This window comes from Microcaecilia unicolor, chromosome 1 (assembly GCF_901765095.1).
Source record: "Microcaecilia unicolor chromosome 1, aMicUni1.1, whole genome shotgun sequence".
NCBI lineage: Eukaryota > Metazoa > Chordata > Amphibia > Gymnophiona > Siphonopidae > Microcaecilia > Microcaecilia unicolor.
In genome coordinates, this window is record NC_044031.1 from 211,671,294 (window position 1) to 211,686,452 (window position 15,159).

At 39.1% G+C, this 15,159-nt stretch overlaps 1 protein-coding gene across 1 annotated transcript in view; it reads left to right on the forward strand.

The window, feature by feature from the left end:
* The window catches only part of LOC115473020 (TCR gamma alternate reading frame protein), a 79,576-nt gene that overhangs the window by 32,274 nt on the left and 32,143 nt on the right, over positions 1-15,159 (forward strand). Inside the window, exons 6-7 of the mRNA XM_030207651.1 lie at positions 499-658; positions 3,451-3,553. Coding sequence (XP_030063511.1) covers positions 499-658; positions 3,451-3,553 — 263 coding nt within the window. The remainder of the gene's footprint in view (positions 1-498; positions 659-3,450; positions 3,554-15,159) is intronic.

The window sequence follows — 15,159 nt, forward strand, 5'->3', positions numbered from 1 at the left end:
AAGTGCTATCATTAAAAGCTCGCTTTCAGCTCCATTTTCCCTGTAAATGTATTCTTACAGATAAGAAATATGTTTTCTTTGAACCTCTCCAATTACGTAGCTTTTTGAATTTACAGGGTAACTTGGGCTACATTCCAGTTGTTCAGCTGACCAAGATTTATTTAAGGGAAAACCATCTGTCTTTCTTTATTTTTTTAAATCCAACTTCCCTTGGAATACTATCATGGATCCCCATATTTGTGGGACTACTTAGCCAAGTTTTTCTTTTGTGCTTTTGTAAACTAGTTCTTTCTGATATTTTTCTTTTATATCTTGGTATTTTTTCTTTCAAAGATGTATTTTGTCTTTGTAAACTTAATTGTATAAATAAAAAATAAAAAAATAAAAGAAATCTGTATCTTGAGCAAGCCACAGTGATAGAGAGAGAGAAAGAAAGAGAGAAAGAGAATGACAGCAAGAATCCTGCAGACTTGCTCATGCTATTATTGAAACATTCAGTGAAATGCCTCAACAGCAGCTTTCCCAACAGACGTTACAGCAAGTCCCAGCCTTGTATATTCCGAAAGACAAGCGTATCCCTGACTTCACTGGACATCAGTTAAAGCCTGGGGATCTGTCCACTGAAGAGTGGCTGGAAAAGGTGAAGTCAGCACTGAAGGTATTAAGTGTCCCACTGGAGGACATTGGGATGTGGTAATAGATCATATGAAGGGATCCACCTATTTGATAGTGAAGTTGTATCAACCACAGGTCAAGAGTGAGGTGGAAGAGTTGTTCTACTGACTAAAAAAAAGAATTTGGGGACATGGTCTGGCTGAACGTATAAAAGAATGAATTTTACGCTAGGAAACAGCTGCCAGATGAGACAGTGCGAACCTTTGTTGCTGTCTGTGTGCAAACATGACGAAGAGGTAACCAATGTTAAGGAGGTTTTACGGGAACAGTTAATAATCGGGCTGAAGGACAATAACCTTTTACATAGGGATGTGTTTTATGAAACTTTCTCTGTTTCCAAAGGGGCCGTGGCTGCTGCTGGATTTGAGGCTGAGGGTGGACCAGATAAGTACAGAATGCTGGACAATGGACCTTTGGTCTGCCCAGTGTGGCAATACTTATGTACTTATCTGGTCCACCCTCAGCCTCAAATCCAGCAGCAACCACATCCCTATGTAAAAGGGTAAATGCCCTTTTTTCATAAGACTAGTAATAGGGAAGAGGTGGAAAATCATAGGCTAAGTGGTAAAGTAATGGGGACTCTTCTAAAGGAAGGTATATCAAGTATCTGGAATCCAAGGGGATACAGAATCCGAGGTGCCATGGTTTAACAAGAGAAAAATCACATCAAACAAACTAGATTAGTTTCTTTGACTTGGGTGACCAGCAAATTAGATCAGGAGCATGCACTGGATGTGGTGAACTTGGCTTTCAACAACATTTTGATACTCTTCTGTATAGTAGGTTTCTATATAAAGTGATCAGGCTGTGGTTAGATCCCAAAGTAGTGGACTGGATTAGAAACTGATCCACATTTGCAGATTGTGAAACATCAAATTGCTAATGTGATTACTATCTTTTGATGCATCAAATTTTTCCACTAGCATTGATGCTACAGTTTCAAGACATCAGAGCTCACACCATGTTAAAGAAGGCTGCAAGGAAGCAGGCATACCTTTCATGAATTTTGGGCAGCTGGCCAGAAGTTATACCTAGGGCAGGGCTTCTTAACACAGTCCTTAGGAGTTAGGACACAACTGGGCAGGTTTTCAGGATATCCACAATGAATGTGCATGAGATAAATTTGCATGTACAGCCTTCATTCTATGCAAATCTTTCTCATGTATATTCATTGTGGGTATCCTAAAAACCTGACTGTCTAGGTGTTTCCTGAAGACTGGTTTGAGAACCCCTATTCTCAGATGTAATGTTAGCGGAATCCAATGTGGAGAGGTAATTAGGAAACTGAAAACTTAGTGCAGAAAGGCAGACAGCTAGCAGAGAGAAGCAGGGGCTAAGATACCACAAGAGAGAAAAGCACCATCAGCCTCTGAGCTAGATAGCCTGAATTCAGATATGTTTCAGATTTATTACAATGTTAATATACCACCCAAGAGTGGAGGCCTTTGGGGCTGTTTACATAGGATAATATAAAAATATTAAAATCAATAGAGATAGGGATGGGAAGAGAAAGGGGAAAGAGTAGTGTTAAGAAGGGCAGTTTCCATTTACAAAGCCAATCAGCATTTAAGGATTTTAAAAAATGTTCCAGTACACAGAAGTAGTGCTTGCAATATGACTGCATGTCTTAATATGGACTGAAGCTTAAACCCTCATGTATTTGCCTAGAATGCCTTGATGACATAATAAAAAAATGGAAAATCATTTGTGTGTAAATACAAATACAACCCATATCTATGGTTTCACACCTAATCTTTAGAAAGGGGGAGCACGGCCTGCTCACCAAACCAAAAAGCTTACTGAGAGACACAGCCCATTACAGAGGCCTTACAAACATGCTCCACTGAGTAGTGGACAGCTAGCCATTGTTCTAAAAATATGGTATGTTTTTTGGACTGGCCTATTCAAAGTAACTAAGAAAGAATTGTAGCCAGGCAGGTGGTTGGATGTCATGTTAATGCAAAGTTTTTATGTATGAGTGTAAGTGAGGTTACAGTTGCACATTTCCCCAAGAAGCATATATCTGTGTTAATTTATGAAAGTTGCATTTCTTCTTTAATCATCTCTAATATCAAGTTAAACCATCAAACCAGAAAGAAGCATTTGTCCAGCTTTCCAAGTCAATATTAGCAGTAACTACAGCTTTCCAGGTGATTGGAGTGTTTCCTCATTTGGACAACTAGAAAAAAAAAGGAAGAAACATTAGAAACTGTGTATTAAAATTTTCTTATGTTTTAAATGTAGCATTCATGAATGTACCATGATATACACTTACAAATCATGCAGTCTCAGAATGTGCCCTGAAATAACAGCCAGAGAGGATGTGAACTGTTGCTTGAAGTTCCCATCGTGCCCCTTGGTTTGCAGAACAGCCATTGAACTTTTTTTCTGAACTGACAGGGTTAGACTTTGATGTTACTATGATATATATTGCAGAGAGACAAACTTTGAGCACAAATGAATTGCATTTACCTATGGAGAAAGGTGAATAAACAAACTGTAGGTGACATCTATTGAAAAAAACAACACATTTGTGACCAGCGTAGGAGGGCCATGCCTCTTTCATCGGTTCTTTCTCTACTAAACAGGTTCTACTACAAGCTTAGGAATTATGGTAGGAATTATGTTGTCCTGGGAACTGGAACAGGCTTGGAAAAAAAAATCAACAAGAAATCTGCATGCAATGATTAGCAGTGAAAGCATCTTGGGGACAACTACAGCTGGCCGTGAATTAAGATGTGTATGGCACAATGAATTATGTTGACACTGATATAGGAATTCAACTCGCACCTAACTTCTTGTATGAGGAAAACTCATTGTGATACTTCAGACTACTGGATCAAGCATTTTGGAGAAGGAACAAAACTATTAGTGTCTAGTAAGTAACTTTCTTCTTTATATTATCACGAATAAACTGCACTACTGTTTTCTTCCAGAACAAAGAGAGTTGAATGGATTTTTCTACTTTGGTGTTTACAACTTTCTCGGTTACAGACTTCATTCAGGGGGAACATACATAGCTTAAAATATTAGTAGCAATAGTTTAATTTGGAATCTTGGAAAGCATCTTGAGCACTAGTAACAGAAGAATACACTGTCTAAAACTTTTTTCATATTTTAGTAGTGCACAAAACCGTGTAAACTCTTAATAAACTTATGGGGATCCCTGCAGCTATTTATCAGTTTTCTAAAGTGCCAATTCTTTATGCTCAGGTTCTGTGAGGTGGAGCTGGGGACTAAGTTTTATTGACTAAAAAGGTGAATTGTGGCACAATAAGTTCAGCTGCATACAAAATAGCAATATTAAAATGAGTGTTCATAAAACACTAAAATGTCAGTAAAATAGAGAGAGAAAGAGAGAGAGAAAATCCTGATGGTGGCTAAGAGAAATATTCCAGACCCAGGAAGTATTACAATATTACAATATCTTGCAATGCTTATGAAACAAAACACATCTACAGTGTCTTAAGAAACCTCTCTCAATCAGGTGCAGTTTATAGTTTTTTCAGGTAGATTACCCCTGCCTGATATATTAAAGTCATTGATTAAAGACTGAAAATGCAATATTCTGACACATAGCCACATGTAAATAGCAGCATTTTGAAATCACTAGATATTCAATGTACATGTGGGTGTGCCATGCAAGTTTTCTAAAATGACCTCCACAGTCTACTGAAGGTCCAGCACAATCACAAATTGAGGCAATTTGCACTTGTTAGTAAAACCTATTCTAACACGAATATGGAGGACTTATTTGTATCTGGTTTTGAGTTAGATTTAAAGATATTATCACGTCTGCTAAAATATCCACTAGCATTTGCTGTCTTGTGCTGATGTTGGATTCAAAAGGCTATTTTAGTTCAGTTTTGTGCCACATGATTGTACTTATGTGATTTAGATCGCTGCGATCAAGGGTCCTAGACTTAGTGGAACGGAAAGGTTCACAAATAAATATAAGGGCAGCCTACAATTGAGGGGAAATTTGATGATTTTAGCTTGGAGAACTCATATCTCTGCCTGCAATCCCTGCCAACTGCAAGTAAAGCAGTCTGGATAGCAATGATCATTTAAACTAGCAACATGGGGATTGCAAGGAACGACAAAGCTTTTGGAGCCACCACAAAATGTATTGCTGCACATGTTTTAATTTGAAATGCTTCATCAGTAGACATAGATCAATGTAACGTAAGTTATTTTTGTCTCATTCTGTGGCTTTCATAGGGGCCCTTTTACAAAGGCACGGTAGGGCTACCACGCAGGTAGTGCATACTTAAGGGTCCTTTTACCAAGCTGTGAGAAAAAGAGCCCTGCACTAGTGGTGTGGGGGGGGGGGACATTTTTCTCGCACGCAAGGGCCATTTTTTCCACAGCCGGTAAAAACCGAAAATAAATGGCCACATGGTGAGAGAACTCTTACCAGGTGGCCATGCGGGGGAGGGGGTGGAGTCCTTACCACCACCCATTGAAGTGGTGATAAGGGCTCCCGCACTAACCCGGCAGTAACCAAGCAGAACGCGGCAATGCCCGATTACCACCAGGTTATCGCCGCCCAAGTCATTTCTGGGGGGGGGGGTTCTTTTTCCCATTGGGCAATGGGCTGGCAGTAGTCCCAGAAGAGTGAGCAGTAAGCCCACGTTGGGCTTTCCGCCACTGTGTAAAAGGGCCCCTTAATCAGCCCTACCACTGGGGTAGTGCGGGAGCCCGGCAGTAGTTCTGAAGTTGGCGCATGCAGCTTCCTGCAGTTGAAAATAATTTTCTATTTTCCACCATGGGGGTGTTGATTACCACTGGGTTAGCGTGTGAGCCCTTACTGCCTTCTAAATAGGCACACTTGGCATTGCGCAACTTTCTCTGTCTTCACTATCCCAGCAGTAGGAAAGTCAGATACAAACATGTGTTTGCTTCGTCTTTCCCATTTACCAGTGCCAAGACTTGGAACGAACTGCCGAAGCAATTAAAAGGGATATTAGACCATCAGTTATTTAAGAAGTTCTTAAAGACATTCCAATTTATGAAAGCCTATTCGTTAGCGAGTCCCACCATTTGACTCTCCCGTTGTGGTTTGAACTGGGACTTTTACCTAATTGCTCTTGTTGAACAGTTTTTCCTTCCCATGTCTTTTCTGTGAATTCTACCTAACTCTGCCATCCTATGTTTCTACCTTTCATTTATTGTAACTTTTCTTGAGCTACTGTACGCCACATTGTGCCTGCGCTTGTGGGAAAATGTGGGATAAAAATGCACTAAAATAAATAAATAAATAGCCATGGGCTAATTTTAATATTAACACATGGCCATTTACTGCCTCATTTTAAAAAGGCCTTTTTCCCGCCATGGTAAGAAGTGGCCCGGCGTGCACCAATTTCATGCGCCAAAACTAGCACGGACCACTTATTACCATGACTCAGTAAAAGGGCCCCAAAGTTTCTATCATAACGCAAGAGCTACTTGACCTTTTGGTTTTTCCTTAGCTACAAACCTAAGAGTGTGTGGGGGAAGGAACCTTTATATGTAAAGTTCTTCTCACATTTACTAAAATCAAATTTCCGCCATTTTAGAGGCCAGCAGCTTTCATCGAGTTGATACTGTAGAAATTCGCTGCCATTTCAAGACTAGTTGTTTCATATTTTCTGTCCTTGTGCACCCATGCAACCAAAGGCTCTCAAATATACACGAAAGCAATAAAAAGGGGAGCATCCTATGCTAATTATTCTAAAGCATCAGACCACAGCAGGAAAGATTTGGCAATGACCCTAAGCTTGTTGTTGCAAGTGAATCCTTTCATCTATAGAAGGACTTCAGAAATGTACAATGTAGTAATCCAAGATTTAGAGACGCTATAGAATAATTAACAGGGATTTTACAGGAAAGTCCTCTAAGATTTTGCTTAATTTATCCTCTATGTGTATCCGATATTTTGATTTGCCAGAGAGTTGATCTGGCTTGGAAGGAACGCGGTATATCTTTAATTCCATATAGTAGTTTTTGTAAAAGATCCCAACACTGTGGGACTGGCGTGAAATATTTTGGTACTGGAACCAAACTCATGGTAACAAGTAAGTTCTTAAATTATAATCAAATCTTCACCTATACTACTAACAATAAGGGGGTTAGTAACTGCCAACATAATAAATCTAGTGTTCTTTCTGTTTGAGCAAAAATAAACATTGCAGCTTACAGCTTCTCTGTCCGTTGCATTTCATCTCTAGCACTGCAGAAATAGCGCTTTTAAACTACTGTTTTTCTCTATGGCGTTTCCCCTTATTACATGGAAAACATGGCTCCAGTGTTGAACACATGCCAAAATAGCATTTTGATGAGGTTGTATTTGGAAAATAAGGGTCCTTCGCTGATATTCTCCAGGTCAGTTATTTCTTTATGGTATTCTCCTTTGCCATTGCTTGGCTCACTGGAAAGACTGCAGGAAAAGTATCTCTTCAAACAAAACATAGACACCATAAGGTCATAAGTATTGCCATACTGGGAAAGACCAAAGGTCCATCAAGCCCAGCATCCTGTTTCCAACAGTGGCCAATCCATATCACAAATACCTGGCAAGATCCCAAAAAGTACAAAACATTTTATACTGCTTATCTTAGAAATAGTGGATTTTCCCCAAGTCCATTCAATAACGGTCTATGGACTTTTCTTTTAGGAAGCCGTTCAAACCTTTTTTAAACTCTGCTAAGCTAACCGCCTTTACCACATTCTCTGGCAATGAATTCCAGAGTTTAATTACACATTGAGTGAAGAAATGTTTTCTCTGATTCGTTTTAAATTTACTACATTGTAGTTTCATTGCATGCCCCCTAGTCCTAGTAATTTTGGAAAGCGTGAACAGACGCTTCACATCTACCCGTTCAACTCCACTCATTATTTTATAGACCTCTATCATATCTCCCCTCAGCCGCCTTTTCTCCAAGCTGAAAAGCCCTAGCTGCTTTAGCCTTTCCTCATAGGGAAGTCATCCCATCCCCTTTATCATTTTCATCGCCCTTCTCTGCACCTTTTCTAATTCCACTATATCTTTTTTGAGATGTGGCGACCAGAATTGAACACAATATTCGAGGTGTGGTCGCACCATGGAGCGATACAAAAGCATTATAACATCCTCATTTTTGTTTTCCATTCCTTTCCTAATAATACCTAAGAAACCAAATAGAATGTTAGGTATTATTAGGAAAGGAAAGGTGTTATCAGATGTGGAGTCAATAAGGCTCCTGTGAGTGATACAGAAGCAGAGTTTGTGTCAGACACTGTAGCACTGTGTTCAGTCTGGGAGAAGATATTTGGAAGTGGGACCAAGCTCTTCGTTACTAGTAAGTTAGCTTTCCAGCTGCTAGAAATACTGATTAGTTAGCAATCCCAAAAGGATTAAGTTACATACCTTTCCTATTTTTTTTAAACACTTAATCATAACCTTATAAAATTCACAGTATGGATCGTGAATTTTAATAACTTATGCGAACGTTATTAATGGAAAAATGACCAATTGCTCTTGGATGTGCTGTTTTAATTAGGATTTGTATGTGAAGAGATACTCTGAAATATAACTTTGCAGTGATACACCGAAAATAGTACAGCCGGGTTATTAAATTTTCTGTGTATGCCTTAGATTTTACTAGCAAGATGTTGGAGAAACCGTTTTATAAAATAATCTTTCCTTAAGAGGGCAATTTTCAAATTAAAATGTCAATAAACCATCAGGGCACATCTGTTGATTAGTCCCAGCGGGGTGTTTTATGTAAAAAATTAAGAAATGTATTTACAGTGATAAAATTTAGAACGAGGGTGGCAGGTTACCATTAATTTCCCCTTGGTCTGTTCTTTAAAATATTTCTGAGTTGCTTAATATACGCTTCCTATCTATGCACCTAATTTTTCTCAAAGTGTTAGTCATACACAGTATCACAGTAATTTGTGTGATAAGCACTATCTCCTGAAATGTCCCCCCCCCCCCCCCCCCCCCCCCCCCGCACCCTTCACGAAAAGTTAAAAGAAAGTTGTGTTGGGGTACTTTCAAACGGGATACAAAGTAAATGATGGCCGATGGGCTGTGTAGGACAGCTAAGTGGGGTTTTTTTGTAAAGGGCTCAGGTAGTGTGAGCTACATCTGGTGTCTATTTTAAAGTATTTGGCTCTGGCACAAAGCTCTTTGTTACAGGTAAGTTGTGTTACAATAATTATGTTATTAGGAAAGATAGCATGGTAAGGCGCTAGGTGAGAATAAAAAGGAGGGCGACCCCCTCTCAAAAACTGGAGAGAACTAGCCCTGAATATCGGTGTAAACTTTTTGTATTTCCTATTTCAACTAAGCTTGCTTTTCTGAAATAGGCTGAGAAAACTGTAAGACTGTTTTAGATTCTTTACACATTGAAAAATTACACAAATATTTTGTAATTCTTATCTTTTCATTACGTTGGATTGTTTAATATTTTTTAGGGCTGCATTGATTAAAAATTGTAATCCGATTAAAGGTATGTTATTGATTTATTTATTTATTTATCTCTCTCCCCCGCCCCCCCCCCCCCCCCCCACTGCAGCTCCTTGTGACGCTGAGCAATGGAGAAGTAACTTGCCCAGAGTCACAAGGAGCTGAAGTTGGAGGGGGGGGACAACATACCCCCAATCGCGATTAAAGTTTGTATCGAAATGCAGCTGTAATTTCAACCAAAATCCCGCTTCCATCTTTCCTGAACTGCTATATCAGGTCTACATTTTGGTCAGTCAGACTAGGCAAGAAAATATGCCAGGCACTGTACTCCCAGTAGAAAAATAGGAATATAAGGTGATGCCTTTTTTTTTTTTGTCTTTTTAAAAATTGGACTGACTGCTGTTTGATTAGCTTTCAGAAGCTTATCAATAGAAATCAAACAAAATAAAACATGGAAAAGAAAAAAAGATGATACCTTTTTTATTGGACATAACTTAATACATTTCTTGATTAGCTTTCGAAGGTTGCCCTTCTTCCTTCGAAAGCTAATCAAGAAATGTATTAAGTTATGTCCAATAAAAAAGGTATCATCTTATTTTCTTTTCCATGTTTTATTTTGTTTGATTTCTATTGATAACCTTAAGAGTGGACTAACACGGCTACCACACTCCTCTACTTTCAGAAGCTAAAACCCCTTTCTTCAGGTCAAGACTATACCTTAATTTCTGTTTTCTCAAGTGAACTAAGTAGAAAGCACTCTACTTACTGCCTGTAACCTCAATGCCGAGTTAGAACTAATTTCCTGTTCTGATGCGGTACCACTCACACCAAGCAGCGTATTCGTTTGCAAAATAGCATTAGCAACTGCAGAAATAAGTAGCAGTATTTCTTATTAAGTGTAATAGAATAAGGGAGAATAAGGACAGTACTTTACTGGAATATTATACATTGGAAAAAGTTTATAGTGCAGACTAAATAATTAAGACTATATAGCTCATCGGGTTTTTTTCCCCATTATTATTAGTTAACTTACTGTTTGTTTTTTTAATCAAAAGAAGAGATGTGTATACAGCTAGATTTTGGTTGATTCACATGTTTCTCTCTTGGGTTCGGAGAAAATGCATACAGACTCCCCAGGAAAGATGCTTTCGGTGAAACACGTCCTCTGCTGTTTTTGAGATCCCTTTGCCACTGCGGAGTGAGGAGAGAATTTTTGGTGCTGGAACCAACCATATAGTCATTGGTGTGTTCCTCCACGTTTTCACCTGTGTTTTGCATTGGGAAACAATGACCAAATAAAGCTTAATGGCGACATTTAGTCGCCTTTTAATTATCGAAGTATCATGTGCATTCGGGTCCCAGTCGGGCGAACCGCAATGAGAGAAATACACAATAGTTCAGAGCTATGTGGCAAAATAATTCCCTTATTACATATATTTGTCATAATCGGGTGAAAAACAGCACTATATGCCACAGAAAACTCTGTTGTAGCGAATCTTGATATCAAGCAAAATGATAAAGGGAACAGCTGTCTGTCGCAAAACATAAAATGAACCATGCAGTTCTGCAATTATCGGTAACTAAAACACTTATCTTGCTGTTTTGTTTTGTTTTTCTTTTATCATACGGCAGCTCTGTACATCATAAACTGTGTAAAATAAATTACAGTCTCAAGAAACTTGCATCTGTCCCTGAAAGTTAAAAGAAAGGCGTGTTGAGGTAGTTTCAAACAGCACAGAAGCTAACTTGATAGCGCCGATTGGTAACTTTTTGTATTGAGCTCAAGCATGGTGTATAAATCGTATACCTTTAAAATATTTGGCTCTGGAACTAAACTCTTTGTTACAGGTAAGTTCTGTTATAGAAGGGAAGGCGAACTAAAAATAAAATTAAGGACAGAGAGCTAGTCCTAAGCATGGACTAAATTCCAGTCTCCATGAGTAGAGAGGTGTGGTAACCGTGTCAGTCCACTTTTAAAGGTAATCAATAGAAATAAAACAAAATAAAACATGGAAAAGAAAATAAAATGATACCTTTTTTAGTGGACAATAAAAAAAGGTATCATCTTATTTTCTTTTCCATGTTTTATTTTGTTTTATTTCTATCGATCTCCACCAGAAATCCTATTCTACCTTTCTCCAGTGCTGTAATGTAGTTTTTGTATGAATCAGTCGAATTTTTTTCTACTCGGCGTAATCACTTCTATAGAGAGTGCATCTCATTTGTCACTGGTCACACAGCACCAGGCTATGCCCGGAATGAAAAAGCGCATACTGTAATGACAAAATTAAAAAAAAAAATTTTCAAAAAAACCGAAAGCAATAAGCAACAAATATTGATTTAAGTTGAATTAATAGTTAATTCAACTTAACTTAAATCAATATTTATAACCCACCTTTTCCAGCCATTATCAATGCAAGTTACTTCATAATAAAATTAGCTACATTAATTACGCTGAGCAGAAGATGGGGGGGGGGGGTTTGCAGTTGAGAGGGAATTGGCTTCTGAGCAGGGTGATTATTTAGTTATTTTTTTTATTTGCTGCATTTGTACCCCACATTTTCCCACCTATTTGCAGGCTCAATGTGGGTTACATTATATTGCAAAAGGTATAATCATAAATAGAGTAAGGGTTTGTTCTAATTTGACATATTACTGTGTAAGAAATTAGGTAAATAGGTCAGTAGAATGATTTATATAACACAAAATAAAACAGGTAAGATATAATGACCAATAGTGATAGTATGATTAACATAATCAAATTAGAAGGGATCAGTATTAGTTGGTTTAGGTATAGACTGGAATCAAGTCATTAAGGAGGATTCTTATTGTAAGTCACGGTATAACAAAAGGCTTTTATGGTGAACCGAAGAAGGTTATCTATTTAGTTAACCTGCTTTATCTTTTGTCCAAAGCGGGAGTACAGAAGATTAGCAGAAGTCAAAACACTAGAACGCGAATGAAGTAACAATAAAGCCGGGTTTTGTAAAACTATTTGCAAATGAGGGGCACTGTGGGCGCTATTTGTGCTGGTGTCTGTGCCGGTACTAACTGCTTTTGCGTGAGTCATTTAATTAGAGCTGGAGCAGTTCTAAAAATGTTTCTGATCCGAGGAAGAGGCATTTTAACTCCTCAAAGTCAAAGAGTGCTTAAAATGGGCCAGCAGACAATTGTAGTACAATTGGTACATTAGCCTGCATAACGTGATAAAGTCGCTTGCAAAGTGCAATGACAGAACGCAAAACGCGTAGGAAAATCTGCCAGAGCCTCTGAGTAACAAACAGGATCAGTTACAGTAATTCCCCCCCCCCCCCCCCCCCCAGGTTATGAGTATCCAGAGAAGACAAGAGTTGAGTAGTCTATTGCCCATAAAATCTCCTGCAATAACTTGTTAAGAACATAAGCCTTAACACAATACAAAACGTTTTTTTGGGAACTACCACTTAACTATTCTTCAAATTACATATTGAGGGGCATAATCGAACAGAAACGCCTATCTCCATGGGCGTTAATCTCCGAGAACGGGTCCGTGAAGGGGCGGAGTGAACCGTATTTTCAAAAAAAAATAGACGCCCATGTTTTATTCGCCAAGGTGTGAGCTGGGCGTTTTTGCTTTTCAGCGATAATGGAAAATGAAATCGCCCAGCTCAAAAACGAATAAATGCAAGGCATTTGTTCGTGGGAGGGGCCAGGATTCATAGTGCACTGGTCCCCCTCACATGCCAGGACACCAACCGGGCACCCTAGGGGGCACTTTTACAAAAATAAAAAAAAGGTAAAAGAGCTCCTAGGTGCATAGCACCCTTCCCTTGGGTGTTGAGCCCCCCAAATCCCCCTCAAAACCCACTGCCCACAAGTCTACACCATTACTATAGCCCTAAGAGGTGAAGGGGGGCACCTACATGTGGGTACAGTGGGTTTGGGGGGTTGGACGACTAGTAGCATTAAGCAGCACAATTGTAACAGGTAGGGGGGGATGGGCCTGGGTCCACCTGCCTGACGTCCACTGCACCCCCTAACAACTGCTCCAGGGACCTGCATACTGCTGCTTCGGAGGAGGGTATGACATTTGAGGGTGAAAGTAAAAAGTTGTGAAACATCATTTTTTTGTGGTGGGAGGGGGTTAGTGACCACTGGGGGAGTCAGGGGAGGTCATCCCCGACTCCCTCTGGGGGTCATCTGGTCATTTAGGGCACTTTTTGGGGCCTTATTCGTGAAAAAACAGGGTCCAGGAAAAGTGCCCTAAATTCTAGCTACAAACGCATCCATTATCGGCGAAAGGCGCCCATCTCTGTTCGGGTGATAACCACGCCCCAGTTCCGCCTTCACCACGCCTCCGACACGCCCCCGTCAACTTTGTCCGCATCCGCGACGGAGTGCAGTTGAAAGCGTCCAAAGTTCGGCTTTCCATTATACCGCTTTATTTGTTTTTGTGAGAAAAACGCCCATTTCCCGATTTAGGTCGGAACTTGGGCGTTTTTCTCGTTCGATTATAAGCTGGATTATATCCTCCAAAAAAGAATAGACTTATACAAACTTGTTTATTACAAACTTAGATAATCCATATTTTCAATTTCAATATAAACCCCCATATAACATTGATAGTTTCCAGAGATATTATTTATCCTATCCCTATACATACACTTCCTAAACTCCTGTACAAACAATATAAATGTTTGTATGTGACTTCTTAAGTTTTCAGAGGAAGATCTTAAACACTTCTGATCAAACCAAACTCTCTGGAAACTCTCTTGAAGTTTAGGAAGTGCATGTACAGTGATAGGATAAGTAACATCTCTGGAAGATACCAATGTTATATTTATTTATTTATTTATTTATTTATAGCATTTATACCCCGCTCTTTCCCGCTCTATAGCAGATTCAGTGCGGCTTACAATGTATTGGTATAAGGTATCACAGAGATAATACAATGTATGGGTACAAGGCATCACAGAGGCAACATAATGTGTGGGTAAAAGTATCACAGAGATAACACAATTGTATAAAGAGGGATAAGAGGAAGAGATGTGGGGGGAAGGATTGAGATATAGTTAATGTAGTTGGTGGATATGTTCTTAATTTAAGTTGGGCCGTTTGGATAGGCTTGTTTGAAGAGCTATGTTTTCAGAAGCTTTCGGAAGGGTAGATGTTCGTTGGTTGTATGGATGTATCTTGGTATGGCTTTCCAGAGTTGGCTGCCTAGAACGGAGAAGTTGGATGTGTAGTAGGTTTTGTATTTGAGACCTTTGCAACTTGGAAGGTGAAGATTGAGATAAGTACGAGAAGATATGGACCTGTTCCTGGCTGGAAGGTCAATTAAATTGGTCATGTAACTTGGAGATTCTCCGTGGAGTATCTTGTAGATCAAAGTGTTGACTTTGAAGTTTATTCGTTCCTTGATAGGGAGCCAATGGAGTTTTTCACGGAGTGGTGTTGCACTTTCGAATCGTGATTTACCAAAAATAAGTCTGGCTGCCGTGCTTTGGGCAGTTTGGAGTTTTTTTAGGATTTGGGCATTTTATATTGAAATTTAAGTATGCATTATCTAAGTTTGTAATAAACACGTTTGTATAAATCTATTCTTTTTTGGAGGATATAATAAGAACATAAGCCTTGCCATACTGGGACAGACCGAAAGTCCATTAAGCCCAGTAGCCTCAGAAGTACCTGCCAAGATCCCAAAACAGTAAGAGATTTTGTGCTGCTTATCCAAGAAATAAGCAGTGGATTTTTCACAAGTCCATTTTAACAATGGCTTACAGACTTTTCTTTTAGGAAAAATTAGCCAAACCTTTTTTTTAAACCCTGCTAAGCTAACTGCTTTTACCATATTCTCTGGCAAAAAATTCCAGAGTTTAATTCCACCTTGAGTGAAGAAATATTTTCTCCTGTTTGTTTTCAATTTACCACTTAGTAGCTTCATTGCGTGTCCCCTAGTTCTAGTATTTTTGGAAAAAGCAAACAAGTGATTCACGTCTTACCCTTCCACTCCACTCAGTATTTTATAGACCTCTATCATATCTCCCCTCAGCCGTCTTTTCTCCAAGCTG